The 26315-nt window shown below is 43.2% G+C and overlaps 1 protein-coding gene across 11 annotated transcripts in view; it reads right to left on the bottom strand.

Annotated features, from left to right (window-relative positions):
* Positions 1-466: 466 nt before the first annotated feature.
* Positions 467-26315, bottom strand: part of LOC124062071 (membrane-associated guanylate kinase, WW and PDZ domain-containing protein 2-like) — a 76018-nt gene continuing 50169 nt past the window's right edge. For 6 of the 11 annotated variants that reach the window (XM_046394537.1, XM_046394542.1, XM_046394543.1 and 3 more), the window contains 17 exons: positions 25741-25798; positions 24049-24170; positions 23357-23539; positions 19382-19911; positions 18670-18838; positions 13178-13209; positions 10755-10947; positions 10534-10649; positions 9954-10146; positions 8738-8977; positions 7381-7566; positions 6611-6905; positions 5737-5956; positions 5416-5559; positions 4752-4890; positions 3086-3776; positions 467-2578 (listed from right to left, as the gene is read on the bottom strand). In XM_046394537.1, coding sequence (XP_046250493.1) covers positions 2422-2578; positions 3086-3776; positions 4752-4890; positions 5416-5559; positions 5737-5956; positions 6611-6905; positions 7381-7566; positions 8738-8977; positions 9954-10146; positions 10534-10649; positions 10755-10947; positions 13178-13209; positions 18670-18838; positions 19382-19911; positions 23357-23539; positions 24049-24170; positions 25741-25798 — 3668 coding nt within the window. In that variant the 3' untranslated portion in view covers positions 467-2421. Of the gene's footprint in view, positions 3777-4397; positions 4487-4751; positions 4891-5415; positions 5560-5736; positions 5957-6610; positions 6906-7380; positions 7567-8737; positions 8978-9953; positions 10147-10533; positions 10650-10754; positions 10948-13177; positions 13210-18669; positions 18839-19381; positions 19912-23356; positions 23540-24048; positions 24171-25740; positions 25799-26315 lie in introns of all 11 variants that reach the window. The other 5 variants (XM_046394539.1, XM_046394538.1, XM_046394548.1 and 2 more) reach the window with 5 other exon arrangements.

Raw genomic sequence — 26315 nt, forward strand, 5'->3', positions numbered from 1 at the left:
CTGTGCAGCATCTTGACGTGGATGGGTGCACAAATTCGTGTGCGTTCAGGGACTTCAGAGAGGAATCGTGTGAAAAGACTGGAAGGGTTTTAAATTGTTCCCCAAGTGTGGCTGCGTGTGAATGACTGTTGCACACGAGGCCGATTTCTTTAATAAAAACCCTTTCAACTTGATGTGGATTTATTTATATTTAACATTGCCTCTGGTATGGTCTCTCTCACCTTGAGCTGCAACTAACGATCGTCTTCATTATCGGTTCATATGTTAAAAAAGAAAGTGAAATGTGCTCATGAAAAGTTTTGAAAGCCCATGCTGAAGTCTTTAAACGCCATATTTTGTTTCAATCATCACTTCTAATCCCCAAAACATTAAATTAAAACGTGCATAAAACCAAAGCAGCCTAATTGTTGCAGCTTAATCAAATAATTGCTGTAGTTAAAAACAGTCTGTAGAAAAAATATTTTACACCATGTCAAGAGTTTATTTGACAGTATTTCAGAATATCTTTCAGTAAACAAGTTTTTTGTTTTTTAGCAAAATGTAATATATCAGTACTGTCGCATTTCATAAAAATAGTTGTTCACGTCTTTGAAACTACAGTATCAATGATACAGTAAACCATATTTGTAGGAATACAGCTGTACAAGGTGAATAGTACACAAATAACACTACACAGTTATACTTGATCTCAATGGGGGTTTATGAACGTGCCATCCTTCACAGGTTTCAATAAAGCAGTTTTTTGTTTCTGTATACAAAATCACTCACAACAGGCAGGGGGACAGCCTGGATGGAGACGGGGGAGGGGCTGGATGACATATTCCTTCACCTGTTCTGATCTTTGACATTTGTACATACAGTAAAGTCATTTCTAAAGCCTACAGCATGTTCTCATGCTCCTCGCTAACATGATAACCAGTTTATCACATGAACCACGGTTGTATTCGACAGTCAGCTCAGAAACATCCACCGCTGAGGGGTCGAGATCCGGCTTGATGATACTTTTAATGCACACGGTCTTACCAGGATCCCAGCCTGCAGGTGCACTGTCCTGCTAAAAGCGGTTTACCAATAGGCCCACACCAGTTCATTCGCTTGGATGTGCCATCGTGCTGCATTCAGTTAAATCATCACAATGCACTGTGATCTTTCTCTCTCTCTCTTTTTTTTTTTTAAAAAAACATCTGTTCCTCCAATAGTCAGAAGCTCTGGTGATTCATTTTTAATGAGCACAAACATCTTGTTCAAAGCAAAGGATGATATCAAAATGGTGAAATGCAGAAGGGTAGTGACTTCATCTGGGGTGTCTTGCTTTAATAGCAGCATGCCGCAACTCCGCCGCCATCGAGACTTTGTGATCAAACACTCTTTTCAGTGCAATTTGGGTTTCAGAGATCACCTAAGGTCCTGGGTTCAGATCCAGTGAGTGCTTGCACTGCCTGCAACGATGCAAACTTAACACGTTTTCTTTACACAACAGACAAATAAAGCTGAAATGGCCCAGTCTGGATAAACGTTCACAGCTTGGCTTGCCCAGGTGACTCTCTAAGAAGAGGATGTAATGCTACAGGCTACATCTGATCCCCGTCTAAGCACTAGGGGACAAGAGCAATCATCGACATTGATAAGCTATACAGCTGAGAGTGCATCGAGATAACTGTATGTACTGCTTGGTGTTAAGTCCGAAGAAAACAGGCTCCACAACTCAACAGTTCGCTGATATGTGTGCATCGTCACTAAAGTCTGTTTTTCATTCAGTTCCCAAAACAACTCACAAGAGAAACAGCTCTGCATTGGTTTGAGTAAGGCACTCCGCCCCACCTCATATCCATCGGCCTCCCCTTCCCCACACCGATGCCCCTCTCCCACAGTGATGTGGTACACTTAGCACAGTTAAAGGCATAGAAATGGGAAATATAGACCGGACAAAATTTCATTGAGCATTAAATGAAATACAACACGGCTTATAATTCTGCACAATGACCGCATGGTTGAGTCGTGATCAAATTGTGTACATAACTCAGAACAGTATTATGAGTTCTTACTAAGCTTTCAGTCAGTCAAAAAGTTCAATTTGATGAAAAAAAAAAAAGTTTCTTTTTGTCTCATATGAGTACCAACTGGTCAGCTCCGCAGAGGATATCCTCTCTATATTCTACCTCTAAAAGACATGTGAGTCCTTGTTCAATGACATGGTGGTTTATATCCATGCACACGACCACTGGCTCCCTCAGCGGTCTGGGTTTGGTGACTTGCACCGTCTTTGATATGTAGTTATAGACGAGGCCATGGAAACAGCGATCCTAAAATACTGTTCTGTGTTTTGTTTTGTTTTTTTCTCTTTTCTTTACAATGTATCTAACTACAACACTGCCTCAAAAAACACCAATGTTTCTTGAGATTACCAAATGTACATATTTGTCACATCTTTACATTTACAGTATATGTTATATCAGTAGGCATGTGAGATCTAACATATGTCGGGTTAGCGAGGCTGTCGCTCGGGTCAGTGCCATGTCCTCCAGGAGTTTCAGTGTCTCTGCCTCCCTCTGACAGACATCTAGTCTCACTCCTCCCACTGCACGGAGAAAATGGAGCAAAATAAATCTCTTGGACTTACATATGTCTCTCCCCCATCTGAGGTTTCGTCGCACTAACCAGTCTGAGCCAGATGCTGTGGAGCAGTTAAAGGTATATGACGTCAAAAGCATCAGACGTCGTTGCTCCATCTGTTATCAGAACAACTGAGGGTTCGAAATGCCTACATATCGATCAGTCTCCATCAGATTTATACTGTATGTTACAATAGCTGTGAGAGTTCCTCTGTTTTTTTTTTTTAAGGTGGTGGGTGTAATAATTATTTTGTAAGAACAAATGAAACATAAAATATGATCTTAGAAGTAGACGGAGAAGAAAGCAGGATAGATAGAGATAGATAGATAGATAGATAGAGAGAGAGAGAGAGAGAGGGAGGGGGAGAGAGAGAGAGAGGGGGAAATTTACTGTTTTTATCAGACATCCTGTGGTGAACTGAATGAGGAGCCAGACAGCGTGATCCGGTCCAAACCAGCATGATCCATTCTACCTGCTTACTGTGGAGGTCCAGGACCTCAGGGTGCCAGGCAGTTTGTCAGATCCAGGGACATTCCAGGGCCCAGGGGAGGCCGCGGCGCTCCGTGCAGGAGGATCTTCCATGGTTTTAGAGGGGCAGCAGAGCCCACTGTGAACCCCGGCCCTCTCATCTTCTCTGGAAAACAGACCTCTCGAGACCAGCCTCTCCTGGAGGCTGCCATGTCCATCTCCGCTGCCTAGAGAGGCTCCATTCAAATTCACACTTGCATAAGGGTCCCAGGGCCAAACAGTTCTCATCGCCTGTGAGTGCAGGCCCTTTCTCTCACAGCAGGGGGAGCAAATCTCCCTCTGCCTCTCTCTTCTTTCAACAGACCTCCCAAGGACAGCTTTTAGAGGCAAAGCCCGAGGCTGTCTGTCGCCTGGTCCGCAGTCCGCCTCTACAGACCCCTGAGGGGTTCCCTGCCCCCTACTGATGCACTTCTGCTGGGTGGACCTGCCACCTGTAGCCCCTCTAATGGAGCTGTGGTCTGTCAACTGTGGAGCTTTGTCTGCCATGTACACTGTGGCCTCTAGAGGGAGCTGATGAGGGGAATCTGGGGCTGAGGCTGGATGAGATGAGAGCAATGGATTTGGGTGGGGTTCGAGGGTCACTTCCTGCAGGGCAGAGTGGGTTGTAGAAAGGGAATCCCAGGGGCTGGGACAGTCTGTCAGGGGAGAAGAAAACATGCTCAGGTAGGCTGAGATAAAAGCAGTGTGGCACAAACCAGCATGCACATGCATAAACACAGTGAGAGAGAGAGAGAGAGAGGGAGAGAGAGAGAATGAGGGGAGGACAAAAGCGGAGACAGAGAAAGACAACATCACATTCTTGAATAACATCAGGCAAATATGCATGCAAATGTGTGTGAGCAGCTAATACTTGACCATGTGGGCATCTATGCCAACATGTTACTCCTAATGCTTAATCTACACAACTTTCACAATAACAGACACGTGGGACAGGACTCGTTCAGTGCTTGAAAACAAATAACATATTTGAAGCTGTGCGACAGCCTGATCCTGAGCAGATTGACTTCACACAGTCTACTTCACAGCCCTCTTCAGGATGATACAATTTCATCTGGAGGGTCACTTCAAAGCATATTGCTCTTTTACAACAACACACTTCAAGCGCACACACACACACGGCTGTTATTTTCCCATGCATGAACTCATGATCATGCAGACCTGCATGCATGCCTGGAGCAGAGCTACACTGCTACAGATTAATCAGTACAGAGAAAGAGACATGCAGTTTTTAATTTTTTTTTTTTATTGTTACAAACCGTGTCTTTAGAGTGGCCCATTAGGAAGAAATAGGGGGAGCTTAGTGTGTCACCTTTCATGCACATGGAGAGGTTGGAAGGTACCATTCCTGAGGGAAGGCAAGTAAAAGCCTATACTAATCATTAGACTAAACGCAGAGGGGTAACAACACACGAAGAGCTAAAGAGCAAGTTATTATTCCACTGTAGATTTTCACATGAAGACAAGTTTAATCACAGACGAAACAAGAAAAGACTGCGGAGCAAAGGGTAAAAATGCAGAAAGATATTAGTGCATGTTAACATGTTCTTCAGTAAAACATAGAGTGTTTGCAGCGTATTGTGAACCCCAAACCACGTGCCACAAAAACCCACCATATTCTGGCACCTGTCCTGTGCCTCGCTTTAGCAGCAACCTGACCCGCCTGCCTCCCGCCTTGATGAGTTCAATGGCGCGGGCATGAGTCATGTCCCGAGTGCTGTCCCCGTTAATCTCTATGATCTGATCCCCTACCTGGAGGAGACACACAGAGAAGACACGGTCGATTTCTGTCAGCCTCTGTTTATCTATGGAGAGTTGACTTTTCTACACAATCACAGTTCTTCTGCTGGTGAGAAACTGAGGAATAAGTGCCATTAAGTGCCTTGTTCAAGTGCACCTCAACAGGAGCTGTTGAGGGTGAGAAGAGGGTTACTCAGTCACTGAGTTCACATGCACTTACATTTACTCATGTTGCCCTTTTCCTAACCTTTACACTATTGCTGCCCCATGAAGAAGACAAGGCAGACAGTAAAATGTACAATTGAATCAACAAAAAACGCAAAAATGAATGCTGCAATAAATTTTATAGTATCTTTGAATCCAGTAAAATATAACCCAATAACCCACATGCATGTTGTATATTATTTCAGGTGAACATCAAGCTGGACAAACAGGCCTTTAGCTGATTCTGTGGCTGACTTAATTATGCTCTACGCCAACAAAAACAACAAAGCAATCCCAGTCCTCTCCAAAAGAGCTTTTTCACTTTTCACTCACCCTCATCCTTCCATTACGTATCGCAGGACCATCCTCAGCAAGGCGCAGCACAAACAGGTCCATCTTGTACTCTCTGCCCCCACGAATACTGAAGCCAAAACCCTTTGCACTTTTCTCCAGTTCCACCGTGAAGTAATCAAAATCCTGCAGAAAAAAAAAATGAGACAACTTGCAATGAACTGCAAAAAAACACGTACAGCAACACGATGAGAAAGATTACAAACACCTTCGTCACAGTGTGGTGGCACAGCTGAATACAAATGAATATGTAATTCCTATATCAACGCGGAGTTGATTTGACAGCTCTTGGTCCAGCTGTACCTGTGGTCTGAAGTCAGCAGGGATCCCCAGGGGGAACTGTGCAGCGGCAGGATGCTGTCTGAAGTCCAGCAGACCAGGCGGGTGTCTGTAGTCCAGCGTCGGGGGCTGTCGATAATCAGTAACCGGTGGGTGACGATAGTCTACTGGAGGTTGCCTGTAATCAGTGAATGGAGGATGACGGAAGTCAGGTTTGACGTCCTGTCTGGCTTTAACCTCTGACCTGAGAGGAGAGAGAAAGCAACAAGGCCAGAGCAGAGGTTTGTGTCATGGAGACAGGGATGAGAGAACACTGTTATGAAAAGGCATGAAAGAAGGAGGTCCTACTGCACGCACCTCACCTGTCCACACGTATCTTCTCTTGTCACAGTGGACAGTGTCCCTAATCGTACAGATTTATGGGTAAAGTAACATTTGAACTTAATTTGCCACGTGAAGGAATAGAGTATAAAGATTACTGAGTGTGTGTAGCTAAGGAGGCTTGCCACAAAAACGTCAGAAATATCACTCTCCGCTTTGAAACTTTTATCACGTTCCCTCCCACTTATAAAATGGGCATAAATCCACAGCTCCGGGAGTGCTGCTTTCAGTGTCTCGACCTGAGACTCACACACACACACACACATACCCATCCATGCACACACTCGCTCTTTCATAGTTATGACATGGAACAGGGACTGATCGCTGGGTTCCTGCATTATAGAAGAGATACTTCAAGGTAAATTATTCACTGACACTGTAAGAGCTAAGTGGTGTTGCGCAACAAGGTAGAGACCAGCCTGACTGGGACAAAAGTTAACTGCAGTCACAGGTTTTCTACCAAGTATTTAGGCTCACTCTTCGTCCAGTCACACACATTCAAACAGGGCTGAATTACCTGCCATCATGGAGGTAGAGCTGTGGAGGGAGGCCAGAGGGCTGGCTGACCGGGCTCTGCTGGGTTCCAGATGGTGCAGGCTGGGAGGCTGCTGCTGCAGGAGCACCAGTCGCTGCCTGGCTTGTCTGAGCTGGGGTCTGGCTGGGCTGGGATGGTGCTTGACATGTCTGAGTGGTGGTTTGGCTCGGCTGGATGCCTCCTTGTCCTGGCTGGGCTACGGGGCTGGGCTGGGTCTGGGGGCTGTGTTTCTGGGTCATGGGGCTCTGCTTCTCTGAGCTGGGGCCAGAATGGGAACCTGCATTGAACAGAAGATGAGACAAGATTTCTGAAAAAGTGGGAGGCTGAACAAACTGGCAAACAAATGTGCTCAGGATGCACAAGACTGCATTAATGTAGGTTAAAAACTACAGAATTTTCTGTTGAATAACTTGAAGAGTCCTTGTAACCTTTAGCCTTGCTATAATGCTCAATATTAGAAGTCTCTAAAAGCTCTCAGTGTTATAAAAACAAATGTGTATAAATTTGGTTCATCACCAGAACCAGAAATAAAGTTCAGGTACACTTCTCCTCCAGATCCTCTGCTCCTATCTGGCTTATGAAATGTGAGTTTGCTTTGACTTTTTTTTTTTTTTTTTTATACTTCAGAGGACTACATTTTGTGTTTAAGACTCTCCTTGGCCAAGTAGAATAAAATATATTGATACCAAACAAGGGGAATTTTCCTCATTAGGTACAAAAGTTAAAACTTCACATCACACACATACACTTACCCTCCTCTGGTATGATGTGCAGTGTGACTGTTAGCCCGGCATCTTTAATGAGCTTGACAATGTCTGCGTGTGGCATGCTGATGATGGACTGTCCGTTCACAGCCAGGATCCGGTCGCCCACCTTCAGCTTCCCGCATCGGTCCGCAGGGCTGCCCTCGATGATACGTCCTATTTTATGGGGCACAGCTGGAAACAGGCAATAACAAGGTGGTTGTCAACAGCAATTTTGAAGAAACACGCCAAAACAGCACTGATAAAACTCAATTTTGAAGTGGAGAGAATAACATTTGGAATTGAGTCTCGCCTGTCATGAGACAATTTGGAACAGGGCAGTAACTTTTTAAAATTACATTTCCAAGCATTGTTATTCTGCCACACAAACACTAACATTGTTCACACCAGTTACAAAATGTCATTTTTATTATTTTATGGGAATAACACCTAAACAAAACAAATGGTTTATGAGTTTCAGTTTTTATCAACACTTTTCCCACAGATAAAGACCAAAAACTTTCAAACTTCAATATACAACATTTCTGGACCCACTGAGCGGAGAAGATTCCTGAGGGACTGGAGAACATGCACACCCTGAGCTAATGTTTGATATTATAATGACTACTGTATACTAGACCTACTTTTGGGGTGTTCATATTCCTAGGAGTATGCAGAAACCTAGAGGGGGTGTCATGAATATTAGGCATACAATTCCTAGAAATTTATATGAATATATTTTGAGTGCAGTGGAGTCTCCCACGGCTGCATTGGGCATCTGTGCAGGATATACGCATAAAAATTTTTTTCTGTGTGCAATCAGACCACACTGCTTCCCACAATCCCTTAAAAGATAAAAGAGCTCCCTTTAGTGAACTAAAAGTTTATCAAAGACAAATCTAAGACTTTTAAAGAGTCCACTTAATACCACCTTGGCATGAAATTAAGACCAAAATAAAAAAGCAAAAGTTAAAAAACAAGTCAATTTCAGTTTGACCTCAGCTAATTAAAGTTCTGAAGCTATTGGATGGGATAAGAAACCCCACACAAGCAAATTAATTGTTTAGGGACATGAAGCCCACTGGTTATTAGTGAAGCAGGGGTAATGGATATTACACGACTGACCGTGTTTCTGGAGTGCACAGCAGGCACAACATTGGCATTGTGCGGTTTGAAAAGAAATGTGATTACTTATAAATACATCAAAAAATATTACCTAAATTGTATTTAAACTGGTGCAAAAGCAAAGCCCAATAAACAGTCTCTCCAGGACAGTCACCACCCTGAGGATCTGTGGTCTTCACGATTTAGAAATCTCATTTGTATTCACTAAAACCCTTTAGGGCTCCAGACAGAAGCAACTCACTGATGACGGTGGTATTCTCCGGTCTGTTCAGGGAGCTGATGATGACGAAGCCGAAGCCCTCGTTCTCCTTGCGGTGAATAACCACATCACTGGTCTGCAGGGCCGATCCTTCCGGAGGAGAGGTGGCAGCGGGGACGGTGACGGCCGGAGGGCCCGAAGCCGAGGCCGCATCGCTACGTGGAGAGCTGTGTTGTGTGGACACCGAGCCGGGGCTGCGGCCATTCACAGGACATGGTTCACCTGAGGGAAGGGGAGCCAGAGAGGCGACAGGATGAGTCAATCAGCAGCTTTGTTACTGTAAAACGTGACCAATTTAGTTTCGGTCATTTTAAAGCTTGGCTCAAGATGCAGCCATCAGAGATTTCAGCCCTGCAGCATGTTTTTGCATGCAACGCTTCCCCACCTCCTGCAGGGACTCTCTGTCAAAGTCACCTTTTACTTGTGTGTTTGACAGGAACGGCTCTTGTGTATGAACATGACCCTGCAGTTGCGCATGCATTCAGAAAGACACAAACCACATATTTTGCAGCAGTGCTTTAAACGACCGAAGGACAGATCAAGGATAGACCCTGCTGCAGGGCTGCACCTGAAAAATGGATGAAAAATTGAAATTTCTCCCCCATTTTTCACTTAATGGCTTCAACAGCTAAATAACAAAACCCATTGAAATCCTGCTGTCTCATGCTGGTTTACATGTCAACCAGCAACACTAAACACAACTGGTGTCTACATTTTGCAAGATTGTGCTTAAGTTTCAGGCTGTTCCGTGTCCTCCACCTGCCATGCGCAGTTCAGTAAAGTGGACCAGACGGGCATATGTAGTTCAACATGTAGCTGCTGGTTAAAGAGTTCACGGAAATACAGAAAAATACTTTGTCTTACAACATTTTTATAAAGTATGCTCAACAGCATTGACCATAATCTGTTAGCGCTTTACTTAATCATGTTTTTAGGATTGTACTGCCCCCCTGACTCCAGCCAACGTCTGACTGAGGATGCTGTTGCTAAGATTAGATGTGCGTATGATCTACGACCACAGAAGAGATGCGTGGGAGAGAAGTACACACCGATCCTGCACACAGACTGTCAGAATGTGTATTCTGTCCAAGTTGTCATTTTTTAATTTGATGCCAGAGGAATGTGCAGCATGTTATCCAGTCTGAAAAACTAAAGAAAACAAGATAATAAAAAAACAAAACAAAAAACACGTCCTCACCAGGCGTGAGCACTCTCCTCCTCACAGTCAAGCTGACTTGTCCATTGCGAGCAGCCGCGTGCATCAAGTCTATTACGTATTTGTGCGGTTTCCCAGCAACAACATTTTTATCCACAGAAATGAGCTCATCCCCGGGTCGAAGCCGCCCATCGCGCTCAGCAGGAGTGTTCTCTATTATAGCACCAATAACAATCTGTTCAAAGACAATCAATATTAGCAGCATAGATGAAGGTGAAGAGGATGAAACAGACACAGGGGGATCACAAAGTGCTTGTTTTATCCAGGCTGTAAACTAGTTTAGGGATCATGGCAACGTTTATTCCACCTTCTGTCCTAATCTCCTTCTATACAGTTTGCATGCTGTTTCAGACGTGGACAAGTTAGCAAGGCGTTACTTCAGTATGGGAGGTACTGAGCGGTTAGAGCGTCAGGACAGCATGAGGTGCATGTATGTGTGTAAGGTATTTTGGTAAAATGTGTGTAACTGAATGGAGTGCGAGATGGGTTTAGGTGAAGGTCAGAAGGAGTTTGGCGTGTATGAGGTTAAATATGCTTGTGGTCCAGCCCGTCCCATACGAGCCTTGTCACGGGCGTCCGGACTCACAGCCTGCACGGCCTCGTCTCCCCCCAGGATGCGGAAGCCGAACCCGGTCTTCTCCCTCAGCAGGTGCACCTCCACCTCTTCATACTCTGGACCTGAAACACAGAGGCAGACATTCCAGATTGGACTCTTTCATTTCAAGTCATATCATGTGAAATTTATACTAACGTGATCCTCCTGAACGACATTTCAGCACTCACGTCTGCTCTCGTAGATGGCCCTCGACTTCTCATAAAGGTCATAGGGGTCAGGTTTGTTCAGATCGAAGCCCTCGGTAGAGTCAGGCACAGATGTGCGATGCTGTGGCTGGTTTGGGAAGGGTGTGCCAGGCAGCAAAACCGGGCCAGACAGGTTTGCTTGGGGGCTACTATGTGGGTCCCACTGGTCAGGCAACTACAAGGACAAACAGTTTGATTGTGTTTACTTACTTCAGATAAGAAGTTTTATTTTTAGTGAGGGGGCAATGACCAATCCAGACAGTACTGGCAGTAAAATTCACTTTACACATCAAGAGGCAGGAAGCACAGGAAAATGACTCAGAGGATGATGGGTTTTGTCATGGAGAGCAAACAAAATACTTGAAGCAAATGTGCAGCAGTAAGACAAAAATGCTCAAAACGTAAATAACGTAATTAAACACTCCCCGACCAGTTTAAATCTGCATTACTGTGGTTAAAGCAGGAACTTCAATAAAGTATTCCGCCTGTTGATGAGGGAAATATCAGAGTAATGGAGCTCATTAATGGTTTCTTGGAGAAACCTTCATTTGTTGAGCGTATCGCTGTGACAGGCACAGCAGCTTCAGAGACCGGTGATGTGAACGGCTGACAGTGTATTTATTAATTACCACACCTGTGATCTATATTGCACTTCACCCAGCCCTTGTGCACATTGCACCGCTGCAACTGAAACAAAATAAATGATGTCAGTGGAGACGCCTACGCACTCACGTGCCCCTTTTCACTTGTTCATGTGTTTTTGTGATTAAAACAGAAGGAACTGTGTCATTTAGGCTTCCATTAGACTTTATTGCTTTATTTCTCTGTTACATTCCCCATTCTTCCTAAAACTAACTGATTCCTTCCTAACTGATTATTTAATTATTTTTAAACATTTGCTTGATTCTTTAAGATCCTCTTGAGACATATTTTGAGACATCAAAGAAACACACACTCTCTCCTCGCATTAACAATGTGTGTCTGATATTTAATTTCCACAGAACGTTAAATTAATTACATCCACTCCTTCGCCCTCACTGCAGTCAACTGTTACACACAAGTTGTCTCCTCCTTCACTCTCTGTTCATGTGCACTGGAGGTCTCGTGAGTCCTCATCACATTTGTTGAATTATCGGAACAAAATTGTAACAAAATCTTGCTTGTTCACATGTTAAAGTCAGATCTGAGGTGACAGAGGTGCTGTCTGCCTCCAGCACATGAGGTGAAGTAACTATAAGCAGAGCACATTTTGGACGGGGATTTTTTTTTTATATATTATAAGATCACACTCGAGTGAAACCTGTTCGACTGCTTGTTGCTGCGGGACCAACGCTTGGGGGAGGGACACTTGCATGTATTTCTGTTGGCATCTCGTTGATTGATTGATTGATTGACTGACTGATTTTATTATCAGTGTGGGCACAAAACAATAATACAGAAGGAACAGATACAGTAAAAATCATAAAACAGTGCTGACAACAGGCCATGTGTTACCACAGAGGCTGGAGAGAACAACACAGCCACTGATGGCTAAATAAAACACTAACCTGTAGTGCAAACACAAGATATGAGAACTAATTTTAGCATAAGTGCAGGGCCAGTAAGTCTACCAAGAATTCAACGCGCAAACTAAAGTTGGCAGAAGATCCTGGCAAAGGCAGTAAATAAATCTTAGATGAAAACACTGCAGTCAGGTATAAGGAAATACTTCAACTCTAATGGCAAAACTTTGACAAATAAAGGCTTCCTGTTTATGGTGATGAATTAACTCTATGGAAGTTGTTTAATGATAGTGAAGTTAAAACAACAAATTCAAGGCTAACTAAGCGCAGAAGATCGATGTCGAGGAACAGGTAACAGCTAAATGATGGAAGGTGATCATTAGACTGAAACAATGATAAAAAATGTATTATCATAAGTAAGTGTGTGAGTTATGTTCACTTAAAGGCTCTGATTCAGTAACTCAATTATGCATTTAAGAAAAATGGCTATTTGGCCACTGGCAGATATGGTAATGAATTAAAATCAATATCCACAATTTAAACTAAAATGAGATGAGATTCATTATGTCTGAATACTCTACTGTCTAATACTATGAATAACTGCTGATTGCAGAAGCAGTGGCAGGTGCAGTTTAAGTATAAATCTGAAGAGCTTTTCCCCAGCTGGCGATGCGTGAGATCTGATGTGATCAAACCCAATAAGCAGGTCAGGAGTGGCTGGCTCGTTTCACAATAAAGCAAAAGCCAAGCTCCAGTGACAAACAAACACTTCTCCCGCCACCTCTCTGCTTCGAAACACAAATCTGCTTCTGAGACGCACTATTTTCTCTCGGTTTTCTTCCCCTTCAGCTGAACATGCACATACACACACAAGGAGAAACACATTTGGATCAATCGTCGTACCTGTTTGGAGGCCTTCCACGGAGAGATGTGGCCTGAGGTGGGAAGAGAAAACACGGTTAACCGACAGCAGAATCTGTCATGTTCTTAACAAACAACAAAATACAGACAAACGACTACAACGAAATGTATGTGCAAAGGTTTGTAAATGAGATACTGGATGTGAGCACTAAATCGTCTTCCCTTAATGTGTGAAAAAAACCTCTCAGTTAGCTGGTTTCATATTCCTGTGTTTTGACTTTGTTTGTGTAACTCTTCCTAAACGGGTTTGGTTGTTGCGTTTGTTTTCAGCATAATTACATCATTAGCTGCGGGCAAAAGCGCAGACCCCCTCCCCCCCAACACACACACAGCTTCTCTGTAAGTCATATTTTATCTGGATGGAGGAAGCAGGGAGCACTCTAAATCACAACAGCAATCTCATCAACACAGCTCCCCTGTGAATCCATTGAATCAAAGCCATACAGTTCATTTATGCTGCTGAGACCCAAATACATACATTTAAACATGGGGGGGGGGGGCTTTTTGTAAACATGTAGTCTGAATCTTTACACATGTGGACAGAAAGGCTCTAACACACCCATCAAGCACACCAGGCTGATGAATCCTTTAACAGACATGGGCGCTTGTAAAATATTCTTTAGAAAATTGTGATGTGTTTAATTTATGAGATTTTCTGGGAAATGCCAGAGAGCCCTGGTTGGAATATATTTATGGAATTACTCTCCAACTATATCCACCTACTTTTTCAGACGTGTGAGATGAAGGCCAGAGCACTCACCAGCCAAGCACAACGGCAGAGCTCAAAATCACAGAGTGAAGGGAGGGAAATTTGAGGAAAGTTAAAATCAATAGATCACTGACAGCCCATATGAAGACAAAATGAAAATGAAAATTCTGCTATTCTGCCATTCTTTACACTTTTCAATTACGTTCTTGCTTTTTTTCCACCCCCAGCCTTCCTCCTTCTGCCCACTTAAAGCATAATGACTGTGTGGAAATCTTTTCCCTTTTCAAAAACAATTGTCAGGTCTGTGAGCATGGAAGAGGACGCAAGAAAGCAAGGAAAAGAAAAATAAAAGCCTCCTTTCCATCTTTCCATGAATGGTAGTTTGAGGAGAGCTGTCCGCGGTGCTGAAATGATTCAGCACTGTGGCAGCAGCAGAGGGAGGGCTCTGTGGGACGTTGGGAGTAATAAGCCCATTCTGCAGGGAATACAGGCCTTAAGGGAACCTTTAAAGAATTCTAATAAGTTATTCTCATGAAGGTTTCCTTTATGATCCACTAAAGGAAACAAGTATGAACTACCTGGAAATTGTCCGCTCACATTAAGGACACACTTAAGCTCAATTTAAATGCTAATACAACACACCAGCATATGTGCTTAATGTATGGTGGACTCATATGAATGCTGATGAATTACAAATGAACGACTGGTAGAGAGGCTTCTCGTGGCCTCCCTCACGAGTCAGTAGTCAGGCAGTCTGGCATGCCGGCCTCGCAGACTATCCTGCTGAGTGCTGGATGGCCTTCAGATCAGCCTGATTGGTTTGTGTGGCCCAGCACCCCCTTTCGTTTTTTACCCAGCTATGATCTGCATTCTCATTGGTGGCGCAAAATGTCTCCAGTCTGTGGTTGGCTCCGCTTCAAAATGGGATGTCAGGGGACGGAGCTGTGAACATGAGCAGAGCTCGGTGGAACTCTGGCACAGTGCCCACACTACAGCAGTCGGACACAGAGACAAACACATGCATGCGCGCGTGCACACACACTCACACTCACGTAGTGGAAGTCTAACACCCTGTCTGTGTTACACAAAGCACCGATGCCCTCAGTCACACACCTGATATCATGTGCAAACTGAATTCCATTGATATTCTGTACAGAAATCCTACATCTCTGAACAGAAACATACTTAAATACCCCTGACATTTTGCACATCTGAGTCATCTGAGTCACTGTAAAGGACCTTGTCCTTTCATTCACCCTGCACAGAGGCAACACACGCACACACAGAGTCACAAAAGTTCCTTATATGTCAGGCTGATAGTCCCTGTGGGGCCGTTGTCTTGAGTTGTTTGATGGAAACTGGTGAGGATGAAGGAGGAGATGGCATCTTCAGGGGGGAGGTGATTTGGCACATTCAATTCAGCACATTGAAGGATATCTACTGCAAGCTGTGTGTACGCACATGTGAATGAATGATGACGCACTGATGTGTGAGCATCAGCCTCCTTTGTGTACTGAATTTCAGCATCGTTTTTAAATGGCGCATCTCAAAGTGAAACATAAGGGCGTGTCTTTGCAAAGGTTAGCCACCAGATGGCAGATGTTGGCTCTGCATGGTCATAAGATGCTCGACTGCTCAGCGCCACGTTTGATCTCAGCTGCTCACGTACACGTTATGAATGTATGCTCAGCTGTCTCACACAGGCTTTTCACCAGCGTACTGCGAGCCTGTCAAAACACGGAGAATTACGGGTAAATTCATTTTCTAAATGTTATTTAATAACGTGATGTTAAGGGCAGTGCAGCAGCCGGACAGGCTGCAGTACAAGCACTCGCTAGCGTTATCAAAGAAAGTTATTCGTCTTTTTTTTTTAAAAAAAAAAGGCTGCAGTTGTGAGCGCTTTATTTCTTGAACTGGTGCAGCAACCACCTTTGAGAGATTAACGAGTTATTAAATTATCACCCAGAGACTAACGTCAGCGGAGCAGGAAACTCCAGCAGTAAGAGAGGAAGAGCAACCAACACACACCGCAGCGTGAAACATCGTAAACTAATAAGTCTGAGCTCGGTCTGTGCGCGTCTGTCCCCGGAGCTAACAATGCAGCACAGAGGCTCCACTGCTGAGATCAAACGTTAGTAATGTTAATAATGCTTTCCATTTACTTTTAGCTTTTATAACTTTTTAAAGTAAAACCAATGCAGAGTCGTGTTTCGGTGAAGTAAGGACAGCAGTGAATAGTTTGGCACACAGTATACTGGAGCAAACCTCTGAAAATAGGGCCCCCTTGTGTATTCATTCAGTCGAGTTACAACAACAACAACACACAATCAATTCACTGGGACCAGACAACAGTTCATCCATACATCTCCTATAATGGTCAATAACGTGTGTGTATGATGTACTGTGCTAATGTCTTGGATTGCTTTTCAGGTCTACAATAATCATTTCTGTCACATTTAAATAATTAAACATGAGATGCACCCGATCCATGAAAAAGGAAAGAAGACTGAAGACTGTATCTGTAATTCCTCTTTACTGTTCTGTTATCATCTCAGAAACACTGCAAATTAAGTCACTCCTGGAAATTCATCTTTAGAAAAACTACAAACTTAAACAATTACATGAGCACAAAATGTGAACCGCAAAACCTGCTGCGTGGCACATCAAAAGTGAACAGTGAACTTACAGCGTAATCTTTGCCAAATCTTTTTTAACTTTCACCCAGGCTGCTGAACTGCGCTGTGCTGTTCATCACTGTGGACCTTAGTGTGTGTGTTCTTCAGGTAGCTGAGGGCTTAGCAGTATAAGGCAGCTGTGGGTAATTATCAAGTCAAGTTTTGACCCTGCGACCCAAACACCTTTTAGAGAATGAGTGCAAGATCACATGTCGAACAAATAAAGCTTTCACGGTGCGGTTTAATTTCTATGCAGGTGGACAATCCTAGCAGAAACAGGAAAAATGGCCACAGTCCATCTTGTTCTGGCAGCAGTATAATCACTCTGAACTTCCCCACTATGAAGTTCTCCATCATTATTCTTCTCTGCTACTGTGTAACTCCATTTTGATTTATTTTCTTAGACTGAAGGCATATGGCCATAAGCATTTTTCACTTCAAGAGGAAGGCAAAGTGCTGAATTTGTGCAGGTGTGGATCAACACTACGGCTGAATTCTCTGTTTAAAAACACAGGCAGCCAACAACAAAATCAGTCAAAATGAAATGTCTGCTTCAAGTGGGTGGAGGAGGAGACAATGTACCACTGAGAAAGATCTAGAAGAATAGATTTCCAGACGGGCCCTCAGACTCAGACAGGATGGTGGGTGGTCAATCATGGATAAATGTGTAGAGATACGGCTGAGAATTTGAATATCGCAACAATGAAGAGCTTTTTGGTTTCTCTTAGTTACAGTTGTCCTAAACCCAGCTTCACACACAAAAGAACTGACCATTAGTGAATCCAGAACACAAGCAAAACACAGTTTGTACAATCGAAGCATAATGATTTCAGAGACTAAAGTCGGTGCAGGTAGGCAAACAGCATCATGCCAACCAGGGCAGCTCGTTTGCCAGCTAGATGACACTCTCTGAAGTCATTTCTGTCCAAAGCACATTACGGTAAAACAACTGCATTTATTCTGAGGATGAGTGGCCCCAGTGGGAAGGAAACTGCTTCCCCACAGCAGTGTCGGTGTCGTCCCTACCCACAGAGACAAACTCTCCCTCTCATGCCAACTCTCCACTGCATTTTAAATTTTACCAGCTTTTGATTTTCTGTATCTTAAAAACACTTTTCTGTGTTGCTCTGGTGTGTTTCAGTGGAATGTTGACGTGACGTTGATGGCAAAGTGGCATTTGGAGAATACTGAAAACACTGAAACATCTGCTTACACTGTTTAATATCTGTGTCCATTTTCTGTATAAATCACCACACGTGAAATATATGAAACACAACATTGTCCTGTAGTTTTTTGTTTATGCAATCGTCAAGTATCCTAATTTTTTCTGACTCAACATGAGGAAATCACTGGTCTGTGAAATAATCCTTAATTATTACACTTTGAAAAAAAAAACAACCCTGTTGTTATTTCATGAAATGCTATAATAATTTACCTACTTTTGAACCGAGGAGAATTATTCTTCTAGCCTCTAAACTATTTCATATTCCAAAAATAAAATCTCTTCCACAGAATTGAAAAACTCCAAATAAACAGCCCCTGTGATTTGAATGTGTTCAAAAATAGAGCAGGTCTGAAAATTATCATAATCAAAATCTCTTTTGCTCTCTCAGCTCTCGCTGTCAACTCTGCTTGACTCCTTACTTGCAAAGCTGCAGCTGGGGTTGAAGATGCAACAGTAACATGACATAATTGCATCTCAATCAGAAGACAGCTTATATTTATCTGGGCAGTTGCTCTTGCACTGGACCCTTTTCTACTTTTGCTAAAATTATCTTGGTTTTTGAAAGGCACCAAACTGCCACTTGTGATTTTATACTAATTGTACTGTAATCAATCTTGCCACCACTGCTCACATAAATAGACCAAGGCCAATCACTATGAATTAGAGAACTGAAATCTGACTTGAGAAATAAATGATACTTACATCCCTGCAAACAAATGTTATTGTCATTCCAAAAGAAAATATGCTTTATCTATCAAAAAGTACTATGTAACTATCAACTTTCATTAACTATTAATCTGTACCATATCTGGTTTACTTAGCACTAGTTGTACAAGGGCAGAAAAGAAACAAGTCTGTCTCTCACCTGTTCCTGCTCGCTGTATGAGGAGCGTCGCCTCAGCTCCCACAGGACACTCTTTGAGCAGCTCCACCACTCGTCCATGCCCAGCCGCAGCCACTGGTTGCTGGTTCACCTCCAGGATCAGGTCTCCCTCTATGAGCCCTGATGCTCCCTGTGAGCCTGGCTCCAGCACCTGTACCACAACAACACGTCGCTGTCAGAAAATGCAACTTACTATGATTTGATATTGTGGTAACAAAAAACCTCTACTGCACACTTTAATTGATTTTTATCCTCTAATGCTGCCATGTTCTTTAAAAAAATTATCAGCGGGATGAGATTATTTCAGCAGTTTCCAAAAGTGTACAGGACCACCCAACTGCAGGTTGGTACAATTATCCAACATTTGTTTAAAGAAAAATAAGTCTTGAACGCAGACAGATGTTTTGTGTTTTGTACTTAGTGCATATGTTTTACTATACAAATACAACAGGGATGAGAAATAGCATGTTACAATGCAATTTGTCCTCCAGTTTATCAATTCCTTACAAACTAAAGCTAGCAGATTAGGATTTTTTGCTCGGTAGCTTCTTCAGGACAGTCTGGTCTTCATTCATTACAATGTTTTTGAAAGGATCCATTCACTTCCTGAAACACAGCTAAAACATCAAACAGGTCGGATTCCTGTCATTTCTGGATTGTTTATGTTGAATAAATACAGATAATCATACATCACCTGCTTTACTCGCTGACCAGTGGGACTGTCGGCAATGGTGAACCCAAATCCCTCCGCCCCTTTCACCATTGTAACTGTCAGAAGCTCTGCCCCTTGTGATGTTGTCCCAGCAACAGCTGCGGTTCCCGAGGAGGCCATAGACACGTTGTCGTCGTGGGGAGTGAGGGCCGATGCTGAACCGGGTGTGGTGGGTGGCAGTGATGAACCATCCAGATGTGTGTCCCCTGGGTGAGGGGCTCCACCCTGGCCCAGAGTCTGAGGAGGCAGCTGGGAGCTCAGCGACAGATACTCCAGGTAGGGGTCGTAGCTGCCGCGGCCGTTCACCACCAGGGGACGGTGCTCCAGACCGATGGGTGTCAGGGAGGTACTTGCAGCACCACTTGGATCTTCGGGGTCAAAGGGCAGAGGATAGCCTCGACAGAGCACGAGGGTGACACTTTGACCGATCGGTACAGACTGGAAAAGCTTGACCACATCGGCATGTGTGGTGCCGAGCACGCAGATGTCATTAATGTAGACAATGACGTCACCTGAGGAGTCAGAAGACAGGAGGAACACAACAACTTCGGTCACATTAACCCCCAACTGTGCTTACATGTGTTACATGTTATGCAGACCACATGACCTGGTCTCAAGGCTTCATGTGTACATATACTGTGCTGCAAAAATACAACCTGTCACCATCTGTTGCCATAAATGTCAAATCTCAGCAGCATCAGGACATGCTGTAGCAACACAGAAAAAAGAACATTGTCCCCCTCTCAAGTGTCACATAGGACTACAACATTAGTTCACTGTCACTGCACACAATTTCTAAAGTGTATGTGTGAGACAGAGAGGTGGGAGAGAGACAGGGTCAGTATTTAGGCGTGACAGCCATCTGGTGCACTCTGGCAGCCACAGAGTCTAATCACAAACATCTCAGATATTTAAATCGGTGTACGCAGTCACACTCACAAGTAGTAACGGAGTCTTGGATCATGCGTGATGCATACTGATGTTGCCTGATGTTACTCCGGTGACCAGCTGGAAGCAAAATACTAAAAATGTATTTCTCTGATTATGAGCTTGTGTGAGCAAAAAAAAAGCTGCCATGTGATATGCTCTACTATCTGATTTCATCATTACCTGAAATATACTTAAATTGAGGTGAAACAACTTCACAAATGCAACACTAGATACTCTGTCATCTCTCCTGTAGTTTGAACGAGCGGAAAGTTATGGATTTCAGCTTTAAAGTTACAGCCCCATGACAAATGCAGCTGCCTCAAATCCTCTATTTCACACTTCTGGAGGCACTCTGTCACACATGCTGATGCACACACACTCCCATGAGCATGTGTGTATGCATAAACATACACCATACATGTCACATGCGCAGCCATATACAATCCCTAAGAGCAATGCCGCACAGCTCAAATAGGCCAGCTAATCTCAGCCAGTGCGTGTGTGTGTGTGTGTGTGTCCATGCATATATGTGAGCAGCTCTGGCAATGTCACAGAGCAGAGGAGTGGGTTAGGAAGGGAGAAATCAGAACAGAGAAAGGGAAAGGCTTGACAGACCAGGATAGAGGGATGAAGAGAGAGAATCTAGAGAGAAAGGGGATGAAAATATACTGAGGCTGAAAACAGAGGAGAAGTGTCAGATGACATGGTGAGATAAGGAAGCATAATAAAGAATAAGCCAGAGAGACAAAGAGAGAAGTGGAGATAAAATAGAAAGAGATGGAATCCAGATAAAAGAGACGCTGATAGGCAGAGGGAGAGACATAAAAGCAGAGAACAGTAGCTGGGAGTAGGAAGGAGGATTCCCAGCTCTGAAATGAGCTCTAAATGAGCAGTTCAGACACCAGTCGTGCCAAGCATGGGGTCAGCTCACAAGTGCAGAGCAGAGCAAATATAAAGCATTGTATCGCAGCTCCTCCTGAGCCTTTGTCTTTTTCTAACACCAGCTCTTTAAGGTTAGGTTAAATAAAGTAAGGGTTGTTTCTCTGAAAGATTCAAAATGAGGCTTTGTAACCTCGAGGATCTTGAGAATAGACCGATAGCACACTCTTCATGAACCTTGTTCTTCATGCAAGTCTGCCAACTGATGCTTTCATCCAAAACAACATACAATAAAATGAACAGGTAGCAACTTGTTATCTGTTCAAGAAAACTGCATTTGAATACTACACTAAGTAAGCCACGTGAGACTGAATTACTGCTTGTATGGATGTTACAGATTTTTGATTTTATGAATCAAAGCACAAACACAAGTATATGACAATTTTATGGCACCGGTGGACCTGACTGTGACAGATTTTTGATAATATCATGGCAACTGCAGCTAGTGTAGTGATACTGTACCTGCAGTGCTGCTGTAAAAGCAGGAATGAATCTCCCAATGAAGTACGTGTTGTGTGGGCTGCTGTCGGTTACGGCCAATCAAATTAGTTACTCTCATTCCCATTAAAAACTGACTGTTACAGTCCACTGACAGAGGACAGAGTGTGTGTTGAGTGGGAAATGAAATCCTCGTCTAGGACACACAGTCCTACAGGCACAAATATAGGGCAGCCCAAATATGCCACTAAGGGCCAATGATGTCCCCTTTAAAGATGAATTGATATTTCTGGGGATGTGGAAAGTTATTCATTTAAAAGATGTGCTTCAACAGTTCTTTAAGTATCACTGCAGTTTTGTTCACATCAGCGAGGCCATTATCTATTATATTTCATTTGTGACAGATTCAAAAATGTTGAAATGCACTCAAGACAAAATGCTGGCAGCAAAAATGGCACAAGTCACCACAAGGCAGGCCAAAGACCCAAACTTTAATGTTAGGTTTCAATCAATAGAGACCCACAAGAGAACAGCACCCTATGTTGTGCTTAACTTGGATCACTGGCTGACAAGTAGACCTCAGAAAGTCAAAACATCGAACAACGGTTTATTACAGCTTTCTTTGTCTATGCCTGGCACAATAAAATCCAAAGTGGAGGAAACTGAGGCTACACAAACAATCCTGGACTACAAGTGACAACTGGTGCAGACACCTTTCAATTAACAACCCTCAAAACATATTTGATATTAACCTCAATCACTGCTTACTGGAACAATGATGCTCCACTGTTGCTGTGTGTGTCTGTCTGTGTGTGTGTGTTTTAATGATCTCATGGGGACGAAAACCTGTTTGCACAGCTACATGTGGGGACTTACCTACCTTATAACGACAAAGTGCAAGTCCCCATGGGGAAATGAATAACTTTTAGAGTGAATGTGTGTGTGTGTCCTTTGCCAGCTTGAGCCATAACACTGACTAAAGCACTTGCTCTTATGCTATGAAGTGTTCGGGCAGAGACACAAGTCTGGATGCTAACATTATGCTGCAGCAGTGCTCATACTGGGGTCCCCTGAGTGGGTTCATTTGGGATCCACAGCAAAAAGCAAAATAATTTATTTTTACTGTACTTCCGTAAGTAACACACTGACAGAATGTATGCCTCTACTGGGCATGGATTTTACAGTTAAAGTTAGTGTAAAACCCATGACCAGTGCAGTATTGCGGTTGTGTTATGTATCTACAAGCAAAATTCTTTTCAGATGGAGGATCTTTGGGCAAAATCTTAGGAAATTGGAATCTTTGGTTTTAGAGGTCCCTGAAGAGAAAACTTTGAGAACCACTGCTCTACTGCACTCCCCTGGTCTTTCAGGTACATGAATTTTTAAAAGAAATTACCCAATAGTCACATAAAAACCAGCTTGAGTGAAATTGAAACTCTGCCAGCAAAAGGCCTTTGCACTTGATCTGTTTTGGCAGGAAATTAAAGTCCATAATGTTTAGGTGTCAGAATAATGAGGCTGTGCTTAAGCATTTCTATAAACACAGCATTACAGTATCGGCAGTGACAACCATGACAGCTTGTAGTTTGTTTAAACCCCAATTTATTTCCCCCGCACTGGTCAAAATTCTGCGTTGGAACACATAATTACCTGTGTCCATCTTTCCGTCCTGCGCGGCGGGTCCGTCTGGTATTACACTCTTCACTTGCAGGAACTCATCGGGCTCGTCGCCTCCTATAATCGTGAAGCCAAATCCCATATTGCTCTTCTGCAGGGCTGTTGACAGGAAGGTGCCCTTCAGCTGGGTTGGGTCCCTCGTAAACAATGGCTTCTCTGCAGGAGGAGAGAAGGTATTGAAGTATGATATTTTAGATATCCTTAGTATTTAAAAATGTTGGACATTAGGTTTGTAACATTTTACTTGAAAGTTTGATGTGAAGTTTGAGCGGAATGAGCCTATTGTACACAAAAAAAAACACAAATGACAACACATTTGCCTTAATTTCTGATAAGCTGACTCACTGTAGATGTGCAGATCTCACTCAAATGAAGCAGAACATTATGTACTAGTCTAGTACGTCATCATGTGCGAACCCTAGATGGCCCGCTACGGGCCTCAGGGTGAGCATGTTCTCTGTCCCCTGCACTGCCAGCAATCTCCATTCCACCCTGTACATTGTGTTAGCACATGAATTTCCAGAGTCCTTGATGGAATGAAGAGTACGGCTATGTTCCATGCATGTCCTCCTTTCTGCGTTCCTTGCATTTTCACATTTGTGCAAGTCTGTATGTCAGCATGCTTTGATTTAAGGACTGTACATGCTGTAGTATTCCATTTGTACCTCTGTATATAGTGGGGAGTGGTAGCGCGGAGAGTCCCTGGCTCTGCATCTGCCTCTGCTGCTCCAGGCGCCTCTTGGCTTCCAAGACCGGGTTCTCAAACTGAGTCCTTCGATTGATGTGACTGAAAATACAGTGCATTGTTACAAATAATGGAAAGGGCTAACTAAACGCCTCAAGGCAAAAATAGTAATACCACACAACCCAGTTTTGTATTCAAAAAGTATTTTCAGCAAAACGTATTTAAGAAGCAAATGTTGCCTGTCCATATGTTAAATCGCTGACACGTTTAAACTCTGCTAATCAATATTCTAGGTGTTAACATTGAGTCAAATGACTCCCTGTCAGGAGAAAGGGTTGCTTGTCCTGTCAATCCCACTGAGAATCAAAAGCTCTACAGCTCACTGTATTGATTTGTGTACTGTTAAGTTCCTTTAGCTCTCACCTGCAACTACATGTAACGTGGTTGGTAGCTGCTCCGGCTCACTCAAGCAATGTGTTAGCTCAACACAAACTTGACCCAAAACAACATTCTGGTGAAGAGTTATGAGCATCTGGCAAGTTTAAGGTCCCAGCATTTAGCATTCAACAGCTAATGTTTCTGTTGAATGTTAATGGGTGCTAACATCATAGCCATAATAGCTTGATAGGTTGATAGGGTAAAGCTGCTACTGTTCTAGAGGGTCCAGATGGTTTAAGATTAACTACTAGATATACTGTTGGCTAGTTTAAAATGTTGCTACACATAATATTCTATGACATTTTCTATGTCTAGCATGTACAATGATATTTCCAAAGTAATGACAACAAAATGCTACACTGTATAGACAAAATTATTGGTACAGCTGTATTGGGACCATTACACAAACAGGGACTTCAATGACATCGCATTTTAAATACACAGACAGCTTTGCAACTATAACAGCTTCCACTCTTCTGGGAAGGCTTTCAGCAAGATTTTGGAGTGTTTCTGTGGGAATGTTTGCCACATTCGTGCAGTAGAGCAACAATGAGGTCAGACACTGTTGTTGGATGAAAAGGCCTGGCCACAATCTCAGTTCCAGTTCCTCCCAAAGGTGTTTGATGGGGTTGAGCTCAGGACTCTGTGTCGGCCAGTCAAGTTCTTCTACACCAAACTCATCCAACTATGTCTTTATGGACTTTTCTTGTTAAAAATGTCTTGGAATGCTGAAGCATTAAGATTTCCCTTCATTGGAAGGAAAGGGCTGAGCCCAACCCCTGAAAACCAGCCCCATACCACACCTAAATTCAATAACAGACAAGTGTGTCTGAATACTTTTGTCTATTTAGTGTAGGAAAACCTAAAATAGTTAAGCAGCAAGAGCCTGAAACTGTAACTATTCTTTACTTTTCATGTCCAATTACAACTAAATTGGGTTGGACTAGAACAAATTTTCATGTACTTGCAAATCAAATATCAGCTATATATCAAGACAGATTATTATTATTCAACTCTGAGCAATTGTGAACAGGTTTTATCACCAGCATTCTCCAGACAGTCCACACAGACGAGCATTTCTCTGTAAAAGTTCAGTGAAATAAGCAGTGAAACATAAAAAAGAAATGAGAATTTAGTCATTTATAATTCATAAAGAGGCATTGTAAACCATAAAACTGCATTTCCTGTTTTACTACAAAGTAGCTGAGTTAACCAAGTCAACAGGGAGACTTACTCTACATAGTAGCTGCCGTAGATGGGGTCATCTATCTTCTCCCACCCATAGGGCAGCTCTGAGAGGAAGGGGAAAACAGACGAGGGAAATGAAGTCAGTTTATGCTGAGAGCAGGAGAAGGAGATGTAGACACTAAATTGAACCACTGAAGGGAGACAACATGAATCTCAGGGCTCACAGCTAGATGCTCCCAAAGTGCTCCTTTAATAGACAGACAACACTTTGATCTGCAGCAGTGGCTTCTTCACTGAGACACGAATCACAACACAGACATCAACAGAAAAGAACATTTAAATCGTCTGTCACATCTCATCCTGCCTTCTCTGTCTTTCATTCTCTTCATTTTGTGGGTGTGCACAAATCTTAGGCCAAATACCTGCACCATACTTCATGTTTGACTTTATTTTTTTCATTTCATCCACCCATCCACTCATTTTTGCATTGGATGGCTTCTACAGTTGCTGTGTTTACCGTCTCCCTCCTCACTTCATCCATCTCTTTGCTGATTTACCTCTCCGTTCTCCATCGTAAGAGAACTGGGTCAAGGCACTGTTGAAATTCCTGCACTCTATGGT

This window comes from Scatophagus argus, chromosome 7, assembly GCF_020382885.2.
Source record: "Scatophagus argus isolate fScaArg1 chromosome 7, fScaArg1.pri, whole genome shotgun sequence".
Lineage (NCBI taxonomy): Eukaryota > Metazoa > Chordata > Actinopteri > Scatophagidae > Scatophagus > Scatophagus argus.